At 35.4% G+C, this 23,581-nt stretch overlaps 1 protein-coding gene across 1 annotated transcript in view; it reads left to right on the forward strand.

The window, feature by feature from the left end:
- NDFIP2 (Nedd4 family interacting protein 2) overlaps positions 1–23,581 on the forward strand; it is a 45,358-nt gene that overhangs the window by 19,859 nt on the left and 1,918 nt on the right. Inside the window, exons 4-9 of the mRNA XM_026868041.1 lie at positions 97–224; positions 4,047–4,106; positions 7,264–7,351; positions 15,076–15,200; positions 18,314–18,380; positions 21,879–21,984. Coding sequence (XP_026723842.1) covers positions 97–224; positions 4,047–4,106; positions 7,264–7,351; positions 15,076–15,200; positions 18,314–18,380; positions 21,879–21,982 — 572 coding nt within the window. The 3' untranslated portion in view covers positions 21,983–21,984. The remainder of the gene's footprint in view (positions 1–96; positions 225–4,046; positions 4,107–7,263; positions 7,352–15,075; positions 15,201–18,313; positions 18,381–21,878; positions 21,985–23,581) is intronic.

Genomic DNA, 23,581 nt, shown 5'->3' on the forward strand with positions numbered 1-23,581 from the left:
GGAAAGCTTTAAAGCTCGATAGTTACGTGCATGTAAAATTTAATGTTCCTGACAAATTTCTGGCTTAAAAATGCATAACCTCTTTATTTTGAACAGAAACACACAATGAATTTTATCCTGTACCACCTCCATACAGTGTAGCTACCTCTCTTCCTACTTATGATGAAGCAGAGAAGGCCAAAGCTGCAGCAATGGCAGCTGCTGCAGCAGAAGTTGCCCAACGAGTAAGTGATACAGTTCTGCTTTATTTCAATTTTGTGAAACTTGTTAGGCTAATCTAATTATTTATAACGATTGGGCCCATATTATGGCCTGTTTATTAAAATAATGGTGAGCTGGTATTTTAAATGTTTTCAATGCTTAGGTTTTGTATATAGTGTAAGTTAGTTGTAAAGTACTATGGAAAGTATATCATAGTACCTCATTTCTGACACATAACTGCTGTCTAAGCAGCTTTAAAACCCAGATTTTGCCCTGATTTAATACTTTATCCAGTATTTTGTCATCTTTTAATTAGGTATCTTCTACTAATGTTACTTTGTGGAGTTACTGCTGATACTTAGTGTTTCAGGTGGTAAAAAAAAAAAAAATAGTGAACAAAGTAGACCTTTAGAGAGGAAGGAGAATTCTAACAGTCTATAAAGGGTAAAACCCCAAATAATGTACATCTTTCTTAAAAGGAAAGGTCCCTGTTGCTTAAACCAGACAAAATACCCACAGCAATAATTTTTTATAAGAATTAACATTATAAAGAATAGTCTTCAAAATTGAAAATTGATATCTATACTTAATGTTAAAAGTTAGTTTTGTAAGCAAAGTTCTTCCTTTTTTTTTTTTCTCCAAAGTTTTGGAATGTGGAAATTCTACTGTTTGGTAATATTGGACATATTATACTATACCCAGATTAGACTTCCAGTGCTTTTACTAAAAATCTCCACTTAGAGATCAAATGTGATTGCATTTGAGATGCATTTACAATCTTACTGACTGCAGTGTGCTTGTGACTGGAAAAAAAAATCTCACCCGGTGGGAGTCTGTTCCTTCCTTGGCTGCTGTGCAGTAATCACAGCGTACAACACTCACTTTAAGGTATGCACAGCTAAAGTTAAAGTGGATTTGTGTATCAGCACCAGTGAAGATATTACACAAATCTGTTTTACTGAAGGCAGTAGGGAACCAGGGACATTTGAATAGTTACTTGCCAAGTTTCTGATATGAAGTGATGATCTGCAGTTGTAACCTTAAAACTGCTTTAATGGGAGCATGGATTCTATGTAGTCTGTCTTTACTGTTGTCATATAAGTAAAACTTTTGCTGAAATCCTGGTCTAATGAAACCTTCAGTCTGAAACTTTAAACCTTTACACTTACTTGGAACATTAGAAACCCATGCCTTAACTTTTAGGGACATACATCCTGTGATACTTCAGGCAGGACATGTGCAATTGTCTTGCAAGATTTTTCTTGTTTTTAACTTTGTATGTCTAGAAACCTATGAGGTGAAAGATTCAGACATACAAGCAATCTTCTTTGACCAGAATTTCACAGGGAAAAACTCAGGCTGGGGTTTAGGCAATTTCAAGAATAAAACTAAGCAAAAAAAACCCCAAAGGCAAAAAACAGTGGGGTTTACCTTGTCATTTGAAGCTTTTTTTACTTTGGAGAACTCTCTCACATGTTCAGGTCACTGTGTCAGAAACATCTTTTGCCTTTCCTCAGAAAATCAGCCTGCTTTTGGTCAAATTACAAGTTTTTGAAAAATTAGTTTCCATAGTTGATACGTAGAGCTTCAAATTTAGTAAGTGTGTGGAGATTGTCTTGCATGAATAGATTTAGACTGCTTATAGCTCTGAAGGGGATGGGACTGCAGATGCAGAATGTCCTCAGAGAACATTTTCAAATGTTCTGTATCAGAATAGGACTATGGGACTAAAAGTAGATACAGTTTATGACTGCTCTCGACTGCTTTTCGTGAAAACACTGAAACTGAGAAATAGGGATTTCTGGTGTGCCTTGAAGTAGTTTTATTATTCTTGGCCTTTGGTTAGAAGAGAAGGGGAAAGCCATTTGATTCAATTTCAGGGGCCTCGATGGTAGGCAGAGGGAAGAAGGACAACAACCCTGGGCCTCTGAAGTTTACGTGTTGTGGGAAGAGATGTCTGGTTTCAGTTGGGCAAGGAGATAACTGACTCAAGGTGAACACAGGCAGGGATCAGAGAGGATGGGTCTAAGTCAAAATAAGAAAGGGCAGGGGTGAATGGAGAGCAGCAGTATGGAGGGAATACAGATTTAGATGAGAAACAGGAGGGAGAAGGATAAACGGATTAATGGAGAATGGAACCCAAGTGGGGACATAATGTGGTACTGGGAAAGGAGCTGAATCTGGTGTGTGAGAAGAGAAGTAGGGAGGGAGAAGGAATCTGAAGTTAAGAGGTGGGAGAGTAGGATATGGTGACAAAGTGAGAAATAAAGTTTTACATAGTCTGATTTTCCAAAACAAACAGTAGAACTTGACATTCAAGAACAAGGTGCTGACACCACAGAATTTCAGTTATGAAAAATCAGTAGGAACACACAATCATTCCCCCAGAGCAGAAATTGGTTAAAATGTTGTAGACTTAACAGCAGTACTAAGTTAGTATCAGAAGTCTACTCAGTGTACTTAGAAGCCACAGTCTTACTGACTGCTAAAGATCTCAAGTTTGATACAATTTCTGCTCAGTTTGCTTCTGTGTTTTTGGTGAGTTTTTTGGGAGCTTTGGGTTTTTTTTAAATCACATGCATGCACACACAGAGTCTATATTAAAGAAACAGTACTAAGGTTGCAAAGTTGAGATCTGGGAAAAAAGTTAGAAATGCTGAAGTTGAGTTCCAGTTTTGTAAATGTTATTAAAATTATGTGCCAGCACAGTTTTAATTAATGCCATTTTAATTACTTTACCATGTGATACTGTCACAAAATCTCTGTCTTGTTTAATACTTCTGATGGATTTACACTGGGGGTGGACTAAGACTATGTAATAAGACTGTCTTAATCTGGCAGATGACTGGAATAAGGAAAAAAAGGTTATGTTATGGTTAGAGTGGTGGTTTGCCATCTTGAGGGGAAGAATTTTGATCCTTAGCTCTGAATACCCATGAAAGAACAGCTAAGTCATGTAAACTTAGCACTACTGGTATGTAGTTAATTGTTTTCTCACTTTCACTGTCTTGGAGATCACAGGCAGTGACAGCTGCAGACAGTATCTGACTTGTATACTACACATTTTGCAAAACATACACAAATGATACAACTTCTGGTTTTTTTCAGTTTTTATCTTCAGCATTATGAAATTAGTGCTCTTATAAATGTGAAGCCTGCTATGATCTGTGCCGCTAGTTTCTTCCTTGTAAAATGAGGTTATATTGCCTCTTCACTACAATAACATGAATAGTTAAATGTCCTTGTTATCTTGAGTGACACATGAAGCAGATAATCATTTCATGATATAGTACAAAGTGTGCAGTAAAGAAGACTACAAACTGACTGACTGAGCAAAAGAGAGGAAAATGATACGAAAAGGCAACACACTTAATAAAGAGCTTTCACTTTTTTTTTTCCCCCTGAATCATACAAGGATCTTTCAAAAAAAAATAAAAATTAGCGTGATCATGTTAAAGACTTCATCATTGACCTGGCATTCACAGATTGTAGGAACAATCTAAACTAAACATTTACTGAAACTTTCAGTAGTTGTAGTCCTTTGTGTAGTTTGATTTACAAGAATACATTGTTCATAAACATTTATTTCTTTCAAATGCTCCCGGATAGCTCAATATTTCAAAGAAATTGTAGCAACCCTATGTCATCAGGAGCAATAGCATTAGTTACCCTGGCTTTTGATCTTTTACTTTTCAAATTCTCAAGGTCAGTTTTGAAAGGTTTATTTAAATGGACAAAAATATTGCTAACAGTTAAATGACTTGTTTGTATGTTGCAATGAATGGCTTTTACTTAATGTTTTTCAGTCGCATTTGTCTTAGGTTTTTCTGGTTTTACATACTTAGCGTGCCCAGTTTAGGGAGTATAGGAGTCTGTTTGATGAAATATTCTTCGGCCATCCAGAGGCATGGTATAGTTCTCTCTAGTTTAGACCTCAACTGTGAATTTTCCTGCTGGTAAACAAAAGCTTCTGGGGTTCATTGTGCCTTTTTCCCCCCACCATTAACTTCTCCATATTGTTTTGTATGCTGAGGGTATTATTTATGGGGTTTAATAAGTAATTTGACCCTTTCCTCAGAAGTTTTTCTCAGTAAATTCACTGCATTGTGAAGAGTTGTATGAGTGTAGTTATCCAGGAGGTTCCTGAAAAATGCTTATTTGATTAAAGGTGGTTGTCTCACTGTACTCAATGCTAGGCTTCAATCTGAATGAAGTTAAAAAGCATTGGGGGGAAAAAAATAGGCCTCCTTTTGCAGAATACTACAGAACACTAGTTTCATAGGATTTAATAGATTCAACTTCAGCAGATGCTGTGTACCATCTGATGTTCTTTTGCTTAGAGTAATTACTCTGTGTGATATGCCACTTATGCTGATATATATTTTACTGATAATACATTTTGCTGTTTAGATATTTCTCTGGTCGTAGGAACAGTAGTTTTCTGTTTGTACAGATCTCTGCATTTTTAGCAAACAAGAATTATTGTCCATGATCCTTAACATGGCTAAATTTGTCAAAAATCAGTATGAGATACTGACACAGTATTATATATTTTATGGATTTGTGTGGTGTTATATGACATTCTTCTCATTAAAAAGAAAAAAATATATGTAAATAAAAGGTTATTATTATTATTGATAAAAATGACAGTATCTAAAAGAAGTATTTCTGTGAAATTATGTTTAGTTCTAGACATCAGAGAGAACAGACATTCTTCATTGTCCTTTTTCATTTCTCAATGAATGGTGGCAAACAGTTACATTTTGAAGGAGGACTGGGGCAATTGACACCAACTAGATCAAATGAGAGTGCTGTGAGAGACAGACAATATTAGTGGGGCTTGAGCAGTAGCCAGTTAGTGTCTTGCATCTGCAGGACTGATTCTAAAACAATATTAAATAATGTAGTTACAGGCTGAACATAAGTGCAGTAAACTATGTAATTTCTTAAACATTCTGATAATTTTCATATGCCAGTTTTTGGAGACTGTAAATAGAACTTTGTTTAACATCATTCGCTTTTGCATGGAGTGTGATAAATTACACCATGTTCACACTTACTGCAACAGTGCCTACTTACAAATGTCTGCTCTTGTGTCCCTGGGTTACATACTGACCTGTTTCTCACATGTGTAAGCCTGTGCATATAGAGAAACCTGCTAAGCTTGTTATTTTAGTTGAGCAAAACTTTCTTTTTCTGAAGCAATGGTTTGCATAGAGTGTAATTCACTAATTGTCTTGGAAGTGCTAGTATGAAGTACAGTAGTTAGCAGACAGTTTAAAAAGTCCAAACATTATTTTATATGGGCTTTTATAGACCTTCTGAAAAAAAAATTGAAAATATTTTTTGTTGTCCTGACTTGAAAACTTGAACTTTTATGGCATACTTTTCAGAGATAAGCACATTCAAATGTAGCTCTTTGTTAAATGCATTTTCAGCCCTTCCTTCCCTTCCCCACATCAGTCTTGTAGCTGCAGCGAAGTTGAGCTAAATAAATGAATGCTTTCGGAATCATTCAAGATGACCATTTAGGGATACCTGAAATTATGTGGAGTTGAATTATAATAGTCCCTTAAGATTGTTGCTCAGCTAGTTTTGTGAGCTCTCCTTAGTATTGTCTATGTGACTAGCAGTGTTTTTAAAGTAATATGTCTGGTTAATTAATCTGAAATGAAATAGTGCAGCTGGAATTTAATGGCCTTGTTACGAAGAGTAGTGCTGGCTGCCTTGAGTTGGTGTAGTTTGTTCTACTACATTTTTAACCATAATCACTATACCCTGGTAAATTATTTTGCTGTGTTGACAAAGGTGAACATGTCAATCATAAGAAGGAGCTTTAGATCACTGTGATTGTTTAATGCCCTTTCAGTTATGAACTTACTTGCAAAATAACAATTGGTACAGCAACTGAAAAGTATGTTAAAATTAGAAGCAGTAAGTAGTAAAATTTCAATAGTGTTTGCTGTGAGTGAAGCAACTAAATCTCACTTGAACTATAGGTCATTTCTTATCTCATTTCTAATACATTCTCATTTCTAATAATTGGAGAAAAGGATAGGAAAAAACATTAATCATGCCTTTTGTCCAGACCATATTACTGCTGCTACTGGATGCATTATTTAACTTGTACCATCCTGCATTGTTTTGATGTTATTGATTTAAGTATAAAAATGGTGTTTAACTGGTTTTACAGTTTTCATCAGGCTCTCTTTAATAAGTGCTTGTCCTCATGAAAACTTCTAGTTTCCAAGTCTACTGCTGCAGCAATGTTTTACTTGTGCACAGAACTGTATACCTAAGATCTGCCAAGTTCTGTTGGAAATCAAGTACTGAGAAACAAAACAAACTCATACTTTCAATATCTTAAGATCTAGTATTTTGACACGATGGGAGAAATCTTTGGCTTGTTTTGACTGATAATCTCTGTTTTCTTTTGTTTGATCTAAGTACTCTGCGTTTTGTGTATAGAAGACTTTTAATGTGCTCGCGCCCTCTAGTGTCCTTAGAGGTTTTCTTTACTTTGCATATGTTTTTCTGCAGGTTATAGGATAGTCAAATTGATTAGTGCAGTGCAGTTGCACGAGCAATTTATTTTAAGATTCTAACCTTATTCTTAAACTTTATTTTATATTTTTGGAAGTATTAAAAACTTTTCTGGCAGGAAAAATTTAGAACATACTATGTAATGTTTTTTCAAAAAAATATTTAATAGCTTGGCTGCATATCAAGATAGTTACAGTAAGAAAAGAGATTTCTTCTGGTTTTGGTTATCAAATTACTCATCTGAAATAATTTCTAGCTTCATTTAAGGTGAATAGGCAGTATGTACATATCTTCTACAGAAGCTTTTCAGTTAAATTTGGGCTCTGTCAATATAAACAACAAATGACACTTGTTTTATAGCTATGAATTTTTTGGGTTTTTTTAAATTCCTTGATGTGGACATGTAACAGAAATGTCAGTGTTCTTCTAGCTTTAGAAACATAATTAATACTTTAATCCTACAAATAATTATTCTAAAGTAAGCCTTTTCACTAAATTATCACTAACCTATAAATCCAGGAAGAAGAGTATCCACCACGGGATGATTTCAGTGATGCAGATCAGCTTAGAGTGGGCAATGATGGCATCTTCATGTTGGCATTTTTCAGTAAGTTATCTTGTATCCCAGACCTACTGAGGTATATCTTAATTGTACCTTTTTTATATGGAATATAAAAGATAGCTGTGATAAACTGCATTAATGTACTGTAACAACTGGATTTTTTTAACCTGTACACAGATATAAACACTTCCTGTTTCGGATGTAGCAAATATGTTGCCCTGTGGCATCTGTGACAGATAAGGGGACAAAGCAAAATCATTGTACATGCTTTGAGATATGGCAAGGCTGCATTGTTACCTATGAATTGGGAAATTCTGTCATCGTCTAGTTGGAGTACCAACTTGAATTAAAGGCTGCATCACAGAACTCTGGCAATCGATTTTTAAGTAGAAAAAATTTGAGAGGGCTGATATTCCATATAACAGTTGCTGATGTGCATAGCATAGTGGATTTTAAATAGCTGTGGGGTTTTTTTTGGAACAAATTCAACAGTGCTTATTTTCAGGTTGAACTAACCACGAGCATATAAAATGTACTGTCTTTAGGTAATGTGCGATTGCAACCAGCCCTACTATAGCATTTATTCAGGTACTCTGTGTGTGCACTGTGCATGTCTTACCTTGTAATTTATATACTACATTAAACAAAGTTAGATTTAGCCACTATAAATTACTTCTAGACAGAAGGTGCTTCTGCTTTGCCAGCTGCATATTTCTTCCTAATTTCTGAGAATTTTTACTTTCTGAAATAAATGTGTTTGGCAACCTGGTGTTGGGGATGTAGCTGTTGTTTTTATGGATGAAGGCTGATTGATTATCCACTGAAATCTCCTTTATGTCTTTCAGCCTAGAGCTCATCTTAGCTTTTTTTTTTTTTTTTTAAATGTCTTTCACAGTCTCTTTATTTAACTGTTACAGATGAAGGTTACAGAACTATCACGGAATTTTTTTTCACATTGGCATATGATGTACTAGGACAATGTGGTGTTTGTATCTTGGGATAAAAATATATGTGTCTACCTAACATAGCAAATACATAAATACATATGTAGGATAACAAAGTGACTTTTACAGTCTGACCTGTTTCTGTAGTTGGACCATAGAAAGGGTATATATTCTTGGGTGCAAAGAGGGGTATGGCTTCTTTTTCGTTTCTCCCTTTTTTCCTTTTCCCTATGTGCTGCAAGTTTTTGTATTTGACCTGTTCAGTTTTTGTATTGTGTGAACTCGTTCTTGCTTTTAAATCCTGGTTCAGGCCTTTGTTAGCACTGCACTTGAAGGTCAAGTGGATTGCTGGCTCTAGTATGTTTTAAGTCCTTAAAATCACAGCTGGAAACAGACTTGTTAACTTGCAGCTAGGAGCACAGTAATAGTAAAATCCTGCTATGTAGAAGCTGAACTGGAATCAAAGGCTCCAGAAAGGCTCCAGTGATGCTCACATACAGTTGGCCAAAACGGCATGACCAGAACCTTGTGTACACCTTCAAGAATGCAGATGTTTAGTTGGATAAACTGGCAACTTTCTCTTCAAATAACTGTTTAGCTGAGACTGATTGCACGAAGAGCTGCTTCTACAGATTTGACAAAAAAACTCTGTAGATCATATTTTTTTTCTTGATTATTCTGAGACTATGTTACTACAAACTTTGCTCACCTATGAATGAAGTGCATAAAATGAGTGCTTACACATGCAAGATATTTATGCAAGTGTATGCTTAATTGGTATCTCTATTGGCTGTTGTGAATGCTGTTATCTATGAAAATTGATAATGTTTGCCTATTGTTTTCATGGAATGAGGAGTTCACAAAAACTTAAAGCTTTTTTAGACCTGTAATATTAATTTTCAGTAGTTTTTCTATAGGGAAATTGGAGAGCTAAATGAAAAATGAGCTTAACTTGATAAGTTAGACTGTAACTAGTCCATGGTGTGTTTCTGCCTTTCTAATAATGAGATAAAAGTCTCCATAAAGTTGATGTATGTAGATTTAAGAGAGTGGGAATGAAAATGAAATTTACAGTATGACTATTTTTTTTTTTTTTAGTGTGATGAACATGTTTAAACGGTGCAAGTATAGGTGGCAGATCACAGAGAGCCTAGAATCAGTTCTGTCAGTTAAAATGCAGAACAGTGTCAGGAGCTGAGCTCTAGTGAGAGGAGCATAGAAAGAACAGCTTGTTCCAGATGTGCTCTCTCACCTCCTCCCATGACTGTTATATACAGTATTGGTAGAAAGATCTTGAGGAGGGCAGGAGTGAGCTAAATTTATTTTAAATATAAAACAATGAAGTTAGCTTTTTAAATTTCATTTTATTCAACCGAAGTAAAATCAAATAAACGTTTAATTGAGCTTGCGTGCATATTGCAATCAAGTAGTGTTATATAGCTGCCATCTAGTGGTAGCTGTCCAGGTTGCATAAAGCTTCTGTCTCGAGGCCATCTAGTGGCCAGATCTGTTTGTTTGGGTTTTCTGTTTGGTTTAGGAGCTTGGTCCGTAGAAGTTACAAACCTGTTTCCCATCTAAGTTGTGAAGCACTGTTCTCTTTAGCATCGCTAAATAGAATGGAACAATATACGCTAAATAAGTGTTTTGTGCCAACAGGTGGATTTTTTGTTTTCGCGCTTGATTCAGAAACTTAGAGGAAAAATTTGGGAAACAGCCTATTTTATTTCTAATATGTAGTAAAATCATGTGTTTTAAAAAAGGGGTGTTGCTCCTGAAGTCTGTGTGTTGGTGAGTGAAGAACCTGCTCTCTAATGGTCTGATGTTTGTCAGTTTCGGATTTTGCTATGTATGTGAAATATAGCAAATTTAGCTATCAGACCACTTAATGTATTTTTTCTATTATGTATTTTTAAGTCAGCTGTGCCTGACTTAAGTATAAGCTTTTCAGAATTCCAGAGGAAGTTGTTCATTGGTGAGTTTCCCTGTGATTTTATATATTTTTTTTATATGCACCACAAAAAGGAGGAATTTTTGATCTGTTTCTTGCCATTTTGAACACAGCTGGAATGGTGATAGAGCAAGTAACTCTCACAACCCAAAGGGTTTGGTTTCCATGCTTAATCTGCCCATAGTGAAAGTCTTTTGCATTATGTCTGATTGTCTCATCCTGTTCATTATGTGAAAGAGGTTGTTCTGGGCAGTAATAAAAGGTTTATACAGTTTTCTCTTTATATATAAAAAGAGTATTTACTTTGAAAATATCAACCAGCCTTTTCACCTGCAGGCCCCAGAAGGAATTGTGGAGCTCATCTGGATTCTCTGAAACCATGGAAGGGTGTTTTGGGTTGTTGGGTTGTTTCTGCAAGGAAAAATTAATATGAATTTGAACCTCATGGATGGGTTAATAAGGAGGAAGAAATGTAGAAAAGTGTTCAGTCAGCCAAAATTTAGGTTCACATAGAGAGACCAGATTTGTTCTATTTGAACAGCATCTGGGCAATTTAAACAGTCTGTACAACTCCACCAATAAAATCTCATGATATGGAGAAATTTAAATATACATATTGTCTCAGATGCTATAATGATACTAAAATTGGGTACACTAATATTTATACAGTTTTCAAAGCTATTAAATGCTTCAGTGACAAGTCAGGAAAAAGCAGACTTTTTTTTCTAGTGTGCTTGTCATCATTGTATCTTCTGATGTATTGCAACATGTACAACTCAAAACCTTTACACAAGATTGTTTAACTCAGAAAACTAAGTTTTCTTTGTTTACTGTAAATTGGAAATACAATGAAAGGATATGTCAATATTGCTTTGCAACTTAATGAGCACTGACAAAAATAAACATGGATTAACAAGTTATTAATGACACAGTACAGCTTCACACATCATCGTTGCCTTGCCCCTGTAGTTATTGAAGATGAAGAATGGCAATGAATACAAGCTTGTTTGTCAAAACCAAGTAGAATTATTTTACTCCAGCTTCTTTGGAATTGTCAATAGATAAAAGATTTTGATATCTAACTTTAATTATTGGTATGAAAAACGCTATGCTGACCACTGCCCCTCAGAAGAAGGCTTTCAGTGTGGAAATAGCCTTATTTTACATGTCGGATTCAAGAACTTCTGCAACACATAGAACATCCTGTGCTTTGTATCTTGGTGGAGATTATGTTACTGCACAACATGAAGAGAAATACACGTATAGCATAATTGTTGTGGGTGCTACACTGGATATCAAGAAGACTTTTTATTAAAGACGACCTTTAGTCCAACCCTCCTCCTCCACCCAAAAAGAAACTTCTTGCCTGTTTTTATGATGAGTTTTGCTGCCACGAGGAGATATATCTAATGGTTATATTCTTTGTTTGTGAATTACATTAGTATAGTCTTACGTTCTCTTCTTGTCGTCACTTCAAGAATGTATAAAACAAAACTCAAAAATCTTACTTTTATCAGTTCTGCTTGTCTATATGGTGTTAGAGTAGCAAAGAAGGACTGAAATCATGATGCCAGCGCAGTCAGTGCGAGTTTCACCTAAATGTCTGAAATTCATTAAAAGAAAGAGGACAATAGTTGAAAGTTGGGCTCAAGTGTGAATCCAGATGCTAGTGATCTCTGGAATAGGAAACAATTATTGCCGCAGAGTGGGTAGTCTTGCGGTGGTTATCTAAAAGATATGAATGCTCTTTTAGTTAAAACCAGGATGACTTAGCAACTTGTTAAACTGTCTCAGTTTTAGGAATGGCTTTCTTTATGGTAGCATCTATTAGTATCAGACCAGGAACATAAGATGAGAATGGCATGGGAAGCTGAAGCAGTATGAAGGACAAGGTCTCTTTAACCTGCTGAGCAGTGTCATTTACATTTCACCAAGTGAATGAAGACAAATCTAGGATTGCATGTGTTGCAGCAAGAAGCTTGCATAATGACTCTAGTCATTACCTAGTAGATAGAGAAGGCAGTAGATGCATCTAGAAAGAATAGTAGATGCTTCCTTTTATCAATCTGTCCCCTCACTATTGTATTTTCTTTCTCAGCTTGGTGGACAAACTTGTGCTATGACTTTTCTATGTCAATATAGGAATGAAAATTATGGACAACTTTTATTGCAATAATTAGGTGATACAGGAATTACATAGAAAATAGTGTTCGTAACTCTTAAGCAGATGCAGTGTAGGCTGCAAAGCTCTGACAACTTGCATGACTGACAGAGGATATACATGGAAATCATTGTGGAAAAAGATACAGAAAGATGGATGAGGCTAATCTTGATGTGAAGAAAACCAGTTGAAAAATAGATAAAAATTTTACTTGTTGCAGTTTGCTCAGAAGCTGGAGATGTGTTTCTGAAAGGAAAAAAAGGATTTTTGCAACCAGAATGAGAGTAAAGATGATTTTTGGAGTAGCAAGAGGACACAGAGGAGGTGAGAGAGAAGAAATGGGAAAGATTGAAAACATGTAGACATTATTTTTGCCCATCTTAAGTTTGTTAAAGTGATGCAACACCAAGGCAATGGGGGGAAGATCTCCCTGATATGTTGCCTAGGTAATACAGAGGTGGAAGTACACATTCCTGTTGCTGCTGAAGACAGGGAGTTTTGATTAGGTCTTCACTGCAGATTTATTCTAGTGGATGGTTACAGATAGAAAGTTAGTGAGATTTTTTTCTTCTGTATGTATCCAGTTTTATTGGGGTATTTGAACTTGCATAGTTTACAACTTTTGTATAGTTTATGCCTTTTCTTTCCCACTTGCACTGTCTGCTTAAATAGATGGAACAGCCCACTGGTTAAAGGAAAAGAGCTACTGTGAACAACGTTCGAACATTGTGATACCTTTGCTTTCAGGAGTTTGGCAAACAACTTAGTGTTAAATATCTACCTGATATCCAGTGACTGTGGATTCTATTTTGAATATTCCTTTAGATCAAATTGAAAGAAGGGTAAAACTGTCACTGTGTTCAACTTTGATTATAAGAACTCATTTTTTCCCCCTCCTATATTTATGATTGGGAAGTTTCTAATTTTTATAATGCGTGCACAAATTAGTTGAGATGTTAAAATAATCCTTATTTTTTAAATGTATACCTATTAAATTGTAAGTATTTTAGGAATTCCTGTAGTCTGCATAGTTCATTAGAAACATGTCTATCTTCTGTCCTTTTTTGCATGTCTATCTTTGGAGCCACAGTTGAAGTCGCCCTTGTCACTACTTTGCATGAGTAGTGAGGAGGAAGAGAAACAGCAGTAAGCTGTTATGCTGAGACAGGAACAGAGACGTGTTGAAGAGCTAGGTTCTGAATTCTGTTTCTCTTAAAAGTATGGTGGATTTGGAAAGCTTGCTTAATGTATTCAGGCTTTGTCAAATGTAAATGCTTTTCTTGTGTTTTGGAAAGACAGGTATATGTTAGGGTCACAGTGTTCTTATGTAATAGAAATGCCCTCCTCTTTTCTTTTTTTTTTTTTTTTTTTACATTTACTCAAAGTTGTGTGTTTTGGATTTTTGGTTTGGTTGGGTTTTTTTCTTGGTTTTTGTGTTGTTTTGTTTGGGTTTTTTTACATATTACTAATTAGCATAAAATAGTAAGATTTCGGATTACTCTCATCTGTTACCTGTGAGTGAGTCTGGGACAAGTTGTTTTCTCACTTGTACGAAGTGACTTTGCTGACATCTTCCAAAACTTGTCTTGGAACTTCAGTTTCTTTACAGTTCATGGAATCCCACTGCAGTTTTACAGACTAATTTTGCATTTGTGGGCAAATCATTGCATCTTCATGTGGATTCTTGGAGGAGTTGTGACAAAGTTTTAAATTCTAATAATGGTGGCTGTTTATAGATAATCCTACCAGATTGACTTTTACTTAAGAAAACTATTGACCAGTTTTCTGTTCCTAATGTTTTAAGTGTTCAAACTTTTACCGTCTTGTCCTCTCCAGAACTCCTAAATGGTTGTCTTCTGCCAGCTCCCCCAGCTTTTCTGTTTGATGGTTTTCTCCTTAGTTGTGGTAACTTTCTCCCAAAACTGGGACATCACCTAACTGGGAATTCCGACACTTTGACCTAATGCATGCAAACGGAAGTCAGTGCAGATGGTGATGTTGATTAAGTACATAAGTAGATATGGAACTTTAAATTGTAAAACTACTGGGAGTTGGGTAGAGGTGTTAATTGAAGTAACAGTGGTAGTTATGCTCAATGTCTTTTGTGTTTCTTCATTTCTTAAGCTTCTGTGTAAAAATTCTTATATCTTATACTTGAATATAGATCAAAAAGAGAAGACAGTAACCAATGAAACATCAGCTTCTCCACTTAACTTTGTTTCTATACTATGTTTACAGAACAAGAGACGGTACTTTTATTCTGTTCGATCCAAACTGGATAAAGCTGAATATGCAGCCTTGATACATGCACGTATGTGTGCATATAACTATATTTTTAGTTATATAAAAAAGTAGGAGGGTTTTTTTTGTTATTTTAATCCAAGTCTTGTATGTTATAGTCCTTTGTTTGCATTTACTCTTCATGTCTAGTGTTGTCTGGTTAGATTTCTGTAGCAATATAATACTTTCTTTTATGTTGGAATTTTCTCATGTTTAAAGTAGTAGGTTCCAGCCTGTTTACCATTTGCTTTGTTATTAAGTGACTATACCATGGGGAATGTCTGGGTTCAAAGTCAATCTCTGAAAGCCTGAATTACCGGAAGGGAATTAGTGACTGTGTAAGCATGCCCTTATTAGTTTAAAAGTTAAATTAATGTTCAATCTGTTTGCTTAGCTGTACAGATTAACAGAAGCTACTGTTTCTTTTATTTTATAGTGGCTTTTATTTTCAACTGGATTGGATTTTGTTTATCCTTCTGTATAACAAATACCATAGCTGGAAGGTATGGTGCAATCTGTGGATTTGGTCTGTCCCTGATCAAGTGGATTCTCATTGTACGGGTATGTTTCTTGATTCACACTGTACAGAATCTGTTTGTAGAATCAAACCGTAACAATTTCTTCAAGGATATATAATAATGGAATTAAAAATCAGTATATTAAATTCCAATGCTTAACAGAGACCCCAGACTTCTCTCTCTAACCTCCACGTTAATTAGAGAATTTGTGCTATATATTCGTATGTGCTTACTAATGATGAAGCTTAAACTATTTTTATCTGACGTAGCATTTTATATTCATCTTTCCACTAAAATAAATGATTTATTCTTTGCACAGACATTTAAAAGCATTCAGAAGAAGTGGAGGAAGTATCTAAAATGTCACTGGTATTATAGTGTCCTATATGAAAGATTTATAAATGCCTCAGCCTATCGGGGCAGAGAGGGAGGAAATCAGAAAGAATTTATTCCTTGTATCAGATTCTTTTGTTCCTTGTAATATACATACTGAGTCAAGTCAAAATTCAGTATGTATTTAGTCACGTTTTTACCATCTCAGATGCTCAAATTCCTGATATTTTCACTTCAAGACTAGATACTTTTCAGAAAGTATGTTAGCCAAATGGAAGTTACTTAGCTGATTGTGTGCTAGAGGAAACGTAGATTCTTTCTGAACTTGAATTCTGCATGTCTGTGAGACAACATTTAAAATCTCATACTGTCTAATGAAGAAAGGTCTTGGATAATTTAGTTGTCTTTTATGCCCTGCCAACTCTGAATTTATTTTTTCTCTTTTTTCTGTGTGTGTGCTAGTAGCTTAACTTGATTTAGTCTTTGCATGATAGTACATGGATTGTAAAGAGATTGCACAGTCCTTCCTGGACATGTCCTGCATCTGTCTTAGAGCTGAGGGTGATTTTGGTGGGGTGTTTTGTTTTCTTTTCTTTTCCCCAGGGCAATGGAATGCTACAGGACCAGATGTGATTCTGGTGTATTTATTTGGAATTCAGGGTTTGGGATGGAATTTATCTTAAGGGAGCAAGAAGACATGAATTTTTCAACTATGCATTCATTTGGGGATATTTTTAGTTTCCCTTGAGGCATACTAAATAGAGGGCAGAACTTGCTCTTTGTGTCAGTTTTATTATTCCTGTCTGCTTTAAAAATGTGCTTATAACAAACACAAAAATTATTATGTTAAACTTGCTTGAATTACTGTGTTCTAGACTATATTTAAATTCTTGTATGTAATCTGTTGCTAGTTCTAAAATACTAGAGCTGACCAATTCCAAGACCTCAGGGGTGAGTTTTTTCATAGTGAAAATTATTATCTTGCTGTGTTGTCTCTCCTTCTAGAGACATTAGCAGAAAGCTCATAAAATGTATGCCAACAATTCTGTTTTGCTGGTGACACACAAGCACACATGTGTGCACAGAATTGTTCTGTTTCTTTGTTTCAAGCTCCTCTGAAATCTTGTGTTGTCCTTTCTCACTTAGGGTCAGTAGTACACAACTTTAGTGTCTAAACAGTCTGAGTTCACTTATGCTCTCTCTGTATCAGTTTTTACTGGGAGTAGGTGAAAGAAGAAAGTGGTTTTGCTGTTGGGAAAACTCTGCAGCCATTGCTGCTTCTGCCTAAAGCGTGAGTGTAATGCACATAGGCCATTATTTGATTGCTGGGGTTTTGTCTTCTTTTCAGTTAAATGAAATTGTAACTTTAAAAAAAGTGTGATGTTATATATGTTTAGAGAATTGAAAATACTTACTACTGAGATGGGATTAATAATGTTGTCAGCTTCCTGGAGTTGAGTATTCATTTGATGTTTTAATGAAGCGTCAAAAAATATGAAATGCTTATTCTACCAAATTGCAGAAATGCTAGTATTTATATAGGGATGTTGTAAGTACCAATCCTTTAGTTCAATTTAGCAATTCTGTTTCTTGATTGATTGATTGATTTATTATGGGTTGCCCATAGATATGAATACAGTACAGGACTAAACCTTTAAAGAATTCACATGATCTAGCTTTATTCTGGAGAAAACATGGATCGCAGTGCACAGTTACTTAAAGAAAAAAACCCCAACAACTATATCTGAAGTTCTTTAAATGTCATGGATTTTTATCTGGTTGCATATGTGGCCTAGTATCCTCTCTCTTTTTTTTTTTTTTTTTTTTCCCCCCAAGTAAATTCAATTACATGATTTCTTGGTTGATACTACTGAAATGTCCTAGAACTGGCAAATGGGAAGCACTGTAGCAGGATGCAGTAAACATACTGAATGATAGTAGGATGAGAAGTGTATGAAAAGTGTGCAGAGCTACTAAATAGGTTATTTTACTCCTTCTGGTAAGTTTTCACACATCTCCCCATTCCTGCTTCTTATGTGACTTTTGGAGACATTTGATTAGCCCTTTTATCAGTGAAGCATGCAGTCTGGAGTCTGGTAAAGGCACCGATACCTGTCTCCAATACCATCACACCCTGCCCTCCAGCTGCCTTCCACATCACAGAGAGGACAAAACTGTCTGCCATGGTCACTAACAGGAACAGTTGAAATGCCACTTCAAGGTTCATTTAGTTGCGTTCAGCTCACTGCTGGGAACTGAATGCTGGTTTGAAAATGAAAAGACTTTAATGAGTTGGGGGTCTTTATGGGGCTGGTATTCTTGGCAGCGATTAACAGTAGGGGGTATACAGAAGGTCAAAAGCTCTTCTTTTTGAGGGGTCAGCAGAACATCCCTGTCTGATAAGATTAAACTAATGTGGCTTTTGGTGTTAATATCTAAAGCAGCAGGCTGCTATAATGTGTTTGGGATGGCAGGCATTGGGGGGGAAAAAAGGACAATCGGCAAGTGGTGATTCATTATAATAGAAAATGTCAGATGATTCTGGCAAATAATACAAGGTGGTTGTTGGTTGTTTTTTTTTTTTTACACACACACACATTTCTCTTTAAAGGTTTTAAAATAACTTTGCCACAGACCAACTGACACTGAAAGTGTTATTTGTCTGTTAAACTGCTGCACAAATACTAGTTTTGCATTTCTGTTGAATATATTAACTTTTATTTAAATTTGTTTTTTCCTCTGTGCTTTCTGTATTTGCATAGTGCATTAAGTGTGTCTTAGTCATCTGTCTTACTGCAGCTGAGCCTTGTATATGAATTTCAGTTTTCAGATTACTTTACTGGATATTTCAACGGGCAGTACTGGCTTTGGTGGATATTTCTTGTACTTGGTAAGTGGCAATTGAAAACATTTCTGTTTTGATGTGGAAGTACTTAAAGATGAATCATGTCATTGTAAGTAAGTTCTTTAATGCGTTTAGCTATGTGTTTTTCTTTAGCTGCTGATAGGTTTTTGTGTTGTTTTTATTTCCATAGTATTCATGAGGTTAGTGGTTACCATAGTGGTGGTGGTGGTGTGTGAACTGTGGACTGCTCAAATAACCTTCAGCTCAAAAAATTTTGTTCTACATATGTAATTACATAGATACCTTAGACTTGCAATTTGTGCTTTTTAAGCTACTTCTACAGATTTAGGGGTGCAGAACTGTGTAATGAAACTTCAGCTTCATGGATGGAACATATTGAGAAGTGATATCTAGTACTTAGATGTATGTCAAGTATTATATTTTAAGAAATGTGACTGATGCTAGGAAGGTGGGGTCTGCTGTGTTGTACATAGGTCATGAAATGCCCTTTTCTAGTCCTTTGAAATGCATACTGCATCAGTAGTTTCTCAGTTGGACAAGAGAATGGCTTCATGCTGTCTGATCACAGTGCTCCCATGATGTCAGCTTGCTCTTGAGGGCTGTCTGCCTGTGTTCTAAGTCTTATACACATCAAATTCTGCTCTTCTGTTTGTTTTTAATTAGGATATATGAAACTCCAACCACTATACCTTTTTTTCCTACTGTGGCTATTGTAATTTGAATATGGAATCTGGAATGCTTTTCTTTTACAAAAGTGAATGCTGCTATCCATTTTATTTCCTATCTTTCCAAGCAAGGTTGCTGGTTCAGTAGGTGGCACTCTTCCCTTTAAATCAATTGACTCAAATGGCTAACAGCAAATGTTAGAATGAAATGATGAGTAAATTAAAACAAAAAAGCCCACAAAACCAAAAAACACTGAGATCCTGACTGTTTGTGATTTGATATTTATCTCACAAAAAATTCCAGTAATCTTAAACGATGTTACCTAAAACTTTCTCTGTCATCTAATAAAGTTCAAGGGCATTCATCAGACTTCTTAAGATTTGGGTTGCTCTACTGTTCACTGGGTTGCTCGAGTTGTATAGAAACTGCATATATTTAACGCATCACAGCACCAATCCCTTTAATGTTTTCATATTCTGTTTGAGGTGATTGCATTTAAGTAGCAAGTGAAATGTCTCTTTACAAGTACAAACATCTCCAGATAAATCTTTAATTAAAACAAACCCTTGTGGTGCCTGAAATTGGGGTTTGACACTGTTTTCACTTGGATGAAAATACTGTGTTCTTCCCCTAACAGTTTCCCTTGCCATGTCTATGGAAAAAGCTGTGCATTTGTAGTTGCTCTTGTTCCTAGTGTTATACAGCACTTCTTCAGAAATAAGCTCACTGAGATTTAGGAAAGCCTTATCTTCAGCCTTAACTGTTTGAAGATTATTTTTTTCCTTTAACTCACAAAGTTTATAATATGTCTTCTATGAAAGACACTAAGAGGCATGTAGTATGCATCCAGCGGTCAGGTTCTCTTGTTTTATGAATGTTTTGCATGAAATAGACCAGCAGTGTTTTTAAACTGATAAAGTGGATATACTAAGATTGCTAGACAACCGTAGAAGGATTTAACCCAGCAGAGCTACTTAGCCGGACATGGAGGAATATTATCAACTCACGGGAGCTCTACCAACCAGATCTGTATTCCATCATTTGGGCTAACTTTCCCATTAGAGCATATGAAGTAGCATGTCCTGCATCTCTTCTGAAGTGAATGAGCTAGTTGAACTTTTTCTTTTGCATAGTCCTTTGACATACTTGAGCCCACCTATTGCCATCTTCTCCTCTCTTCTGGTGTTCATCTGTTTCTGCTCCCTTCTTTCAACATCTGGAAAAATCTGCTTGTGCTTCACAGCAAAGTGAAATGCTCTACTTCCAAGGAGCTGTCATGTACAGTGAACAAATTGGAGAGAGACAATTGTAATTTTTAAATTTAAATGTTAGCCTATGTTTCTTTTTTGAGGAACACAATGGAAAGTGTTGTGTGGTGTTTTGTTTGTTTTTCTTCCTTAAACAGAGAAATATAAAATATGGGTTGAACTTGGACTGGTTTTTCAATGTGTGTAATGCAGAAGGTATGCTTTCCAGTCACCTTGAGAGCTGCCTGACCACCTTTTGCTGTTTCAGCTGCCTTTCAGTTGAATGTGGGACTATCTCTGGTAATGTTTGAGTGGCAGCTTTTGTAGTAGACTTCTGATCCAGATCTTAGTGCTTTCTCCTCTGTGCAGAGTTCACCTTAATCACAGAAATGTGTCTAGCTTAGGTCAAAGTTCCAGTGCTTAGCAGAGTATTCTGTGTATTTGGTTTTTTTTGTGGTTTTAAAAAGGCAAAAAGAAATAAAATAAAATAAAATTTACAAATATTTTTATAATTTATTATATATTTATAGAAGAAATGAGCATTGAAAAAAAATAAAAAATCAGAGTCTCAATCCTGAGAGCAGGAAGAAAAAGTGCATCACATAGCAAAATACCAATGTAACCATAGAGATTATTTATTAAGATTTAAGATGTTGAAAAGGACTATAAATTCTTTACTGAACTTGTTAAGCTTCAGTTTAGATTTTCATTTGAACCTTTGGAATCTTAATGTATACATGTGTACGTGCACATAAGCGTGTATCTTCAGGGTACCCGTGTGTTCATTAAATGAGAAGAATTGCTCTCTAGGGTCATGTTTCTCTCCACTGGATGTGGAACTCGGATTTCAACCCTCTCAACTCTTAGGGCATATTGTTTTATCTCTGTTGGATTCTCCCTGATCCAACTGATAAATGGATTACTCTGTTGAAGTTTACTTAGCAAAGGAATATGGACCAAAGAACTGTGTCCACTATGCAACAATGTGTTTTTCTGTGTTGGTTTGTTCAGATGTCCAGTGAATCTCTGGATTGATAAAAATGATGTTGGCAACATCATGTTAGTGATTTCCATTGTTGCAGCTGTAACTTCCGTGTGACTGTTCTGTATCTCTTGTTCCTCTTATCAGAGCTGAACTATTATTTCAGATGCAGCTAAATTTAAATATTTCAAAATAATTTGAAATGTGGATTTGACAAAAGAAAATGTAATCATAACACATGTTGAGTAATTTTCTTCGAATCAACTGTTGTTCTTTCTCCTCTTGGACAGGTGCATTTTCCTGGATGGTGAAATCTCAAGCCATAATCTACTCTAATTTATTATTGGCTTGTTGCTAGAGCAATCTGTACTGTCTCTTTAAGTTCTTTTATGCAGACCTTTAAGCAGATGATGATTGAACCAAGAATGAGTGTAACACTTCTGAAAAGCCATCCATAAGGCTGTGTCCTCATATCACAAGATGAAAGCAGAAGACTTGCTTGTTGAATTTGTGAATCGTATAAAGACCCTGCTTTACTTAGTGTAATCTAGGGTTTTAAAATTATAATATGGAATACCACATACTTCAGTTGATAGACTTAATTTTGTTAATTTTCTTCACTTTCAGGACTCCTCCTCTTCTTTCGAGGTTTTGTTAATTATCTTAAAGTCAGAAATATGTCTGAAAGCATGGCAGCTGCTCACAGAACAAGATTTTTTTTCTTGTACTGAAGGTAAGCAATTTTTAGTGATATATATCTCTCACAGGAAAACTGAGAAGAATGAAATACTTCTTAGTATTAAATAATCAAGCTTCTGTCACAAAACAACAGTCACGTGGGTTTTGAACAACTATCATAAACGTTGTATATATTCTATATAGACTTGGAAGTATCTGAAATCTCTTAAAGACATGAAATTTGAAAGTAAATTATGCATCCTTGTCCAGTCCTCCCTGGAACTCATGTTCTGTAACAAAAATGAAGAGGACCCTGTTGTTTTTGTAAGCAAGAAACTGTTTGGTGCCTGTCAGAACACTGTTCTTTGTGTTGGAAAACTGGCTTTAGTAGTCAACCTGTTGTCAGCAAGTTAGGAAGCACTAATCTGCTTGCATATTAAATCTGATTGACCTGGGTCTGAACATGTAAACAATAGATGAGTGTTGTCTCTCTTTATATGATTGTCTTAATCCAATCCTGTACAAGTATGATTATTGTATATGCCACAATGTGCTTCATATCCTTCAGGTAGCTGACTAATCAGTCTGGCACATACCCACTCTTTTTCTTTTTTTAAACTTTTTGTTTGTTAGGTGGATCTATTGGACTTCACTATGTAACTTAAACCAACTTCTTTTACTTCAGTCACATGATGAGATAAATTTAAGCCTGGAAATAAGTACTATAGCATTTTCATTACTCTGCAGTTCACTTAAAATGCTTAAATACTGTATTTTGGCTTAACTGAGAAGCTAAGTTTGCTGTAATAAAGCAGGTTTTCTTAACTTTTCTCTAAGACTGGTCACAGGATCAATATGAAGTAACCAGCAACACATTATTGAAGCCTGAAAAAAAACAGTATTTGCCTAGAAAAAAAAAACAGTTATGTTTATATAAGACACATTTAAAAACACAAATGATAAATATCTATGCTATACTACATAGTTCTTGGTCATGGAAGAAATCTGTTAACACAACTGTAACATAATATTTCTTTTTAATGTGCCATTTTGTCAAAATCATGCAGTAAGTTAAATAACTACAGTGTATATTGCCTTTTAGTAACCAACCTAAATTAACGTCTACCTGACAGCATTTCATTTTTACAATACTTACATATTGCTACTTTTCTTAGTAGTGTTGCAACCTCTTCAGAATACCAAAATTTATAGAGGTGAGACTGAAAATATATTAACTTTCTGTACAATAAAGATTAAAAGTACTACTTAAAAAATAATTTTTAGGACTAATTGGTATTATAAAACTGTAGCTTGAAGAGGATGAGAGTGTAAGATACTGTAGTCTGTGATTCTTTGCTCTCCTGCAGTTAAAATTCTGCTCTGGGACAAAACACGACTTTAATTCTCCATTAATTGAAGTTAGTGAGTTCTGTCCTGTGTGAGTTTAGTGGCTTTGAATTTTTCCTTTACCTGTAAGCATCACTGAGATGTATGGGCTGATAAGGTCTGTGGAGTGCTTAGAGCAGGAAAATACTATTTTTTCTGAAGCATCTTAACTATTGAAACAAGAAGTTCAAATTAATTGCTATCACACTTAAATGTCCTTGTTCTCAAATGGACAGGTAACTTTCTCTACAGTGACTATTAGTTTT

The sequence above is a fragment of the Athene cunicularia genome (genome assembly GCF_003259725.1).
Source record: "Athene cunicularia isolate RWA chromosome 1 unlocalized genomic scaffold, athCun1 chr1_part1, whole genome shotgun sequence".
In the NCBI taxonomy this organism is placed as follows: Eukaryota; Metazoa; Chordata; class Aves; order Strigiformes; family Strigidae; genus Athene; species Athene cunicularia.